We start from the raw sequence: 1,366 nt of genomic DNA, 5'->3' as shown, positions 1-1,366 counted from the left end.
TTTTTGTATTCCTAAAGCATTCTGTGCCTCAAATGCTCTCTGGATACTTCCATGTTAGAAAGGGTTTTAATCAAAGAAATTTTAATTCTATTATTCTGTAAAATAATATTTAATTAGTTTAAATGTACACAAATGCATAAAAACAATTTTTAATTCCATTAGACATTCTAAAATACTATTAAATTTCATTGAATTTTAAAAAAGGTAAAATCGGACAGAACTTATGGGATGATCTGATATATATTTTCTTGAATTTCTTTTCTTTTACATCACCCAGGTATTGATGGTTACATGGCTCGCAAACTTAACCAAGTATCGGAATTTGGAAGTTTAGTAAGTGAAATTCCTTACTCTCTGTAAAGTAATTCACTCAACATATATACTATTTTCAAAACCTATAGTGATGCTTAGATTTCATAGACATTTTGTTTTCTTTCATATAATGTTAGTTTATCTGAATTAGACTTATTTACTACAAGAGAGAACATTGTGATTTTCAAAAAATTTGTGAACAGAATTCAGAATACAAAGGAAACAAAATGGCTTTTAGTAGCAGAAGAGACCAGATTGTAAAGTCAGTTTTCAAGGACTATATATTTTGATCGATAGCATTGGTTTCAAAATTGTTGATAGTGAATTTCCATTATTGAGCTATAATAAACTATTACTGAAACAAATGATAAAGTCAATAAAATTGGATTGAAATTACATTCGTAGAAAGAATCAGAAGCTTGATGCAAAGGATTTCAAATTGACAAATACCAGTCCTCATCCAAGATTAGTGACAGAATTTTTCTCCTTTCTTTTTATTAATGAGAAAATAGAATAGACTTGGCATTCATATCAATCTTCATTGTTTTGTGGTAGTGTTGGGAAGTTTAACCCTTTTGATACCAACCCGTCTAGAACTGCTTCTGGCTCTGAAGTACAACTGTCTTGTTTTCAAAAGTTCTGAATTAAAACCTTTCTCCAAACCTTAGTCACAATTTATGTTCCTAACATTAGCTTAATGATAACTAAGTTATTTTTCTAAATTCTTTTGTTATATTTAAAATTAATTGAAGTAGTGGGGGTGGGTGCGCTGAAAGTGTAGCTGCTAGAATAAGAATAGCCTGGGCCAAGTTTAGAGAGCTCTTACCTCTGCTGGCGACAAAGGGACTCTCACTCAGAGTAAAAGGCAGACTGTATGACGCATGTGTATGAACAGCCATGCTACATGGCAGTGAAACATGGGCTGTAACTGCTGAGGACATGCGTAAGCTCGCAAGGAATGAAGCCAGTATGCTTCGTTGGATGTGTAATGTCAGTGTGCATACCCGTCAGAGTGTAAGTATCTTGAGAGAAAAGCTGAACATAAGAAGCATCA

At 32.7% G+C, this 1,366-nt stretch overlaps 1 protein-coding gene across 4 annotated transcripts in view; it reads left to right on the top strand.

The window, feature by feature from the left end:
* Positions 1-1,366, top strand: part of LOC106872877 (uncharacterized) — a 22,070-nt gene that overhangs the window by 5,713 nt on the left and 14,991 nt on the right. For all 4 annotated transcript variants that reach the window (XM_014920027.2, XM_014920025.2, XM_014920028.2 and 1 more), the window contains one exon: positions 278-333. In XM_014920027.2, the coding sequence (XP_014775513.1) occupies positions 278-333 (56 nt within the window). The remainder of the gene's footprint in view (positions 1-277; positions 334-1,366) is intronic.

The sequence above is a fragment of the Octopus bimaculoides genome, chromosome 25, assembly GCF_001194135.2.
Source record: "Octopus bimaculoides isolate UCB-OBI-ISO-001 chromosome 25, ASM119413v2, whole genome shotgun sequence".
Classification (NCBI taxonomy): Eukaryota; Metazoa; Mollusca; class Cephalopoda; order Octopoda; family Octopodidae; genus Octopus; species Octopus bimaculoides.
Note: the sequence above shows the minus strand (reverse complement) of the source record. Positions and strands in the feature narration are given on the sequence as shown.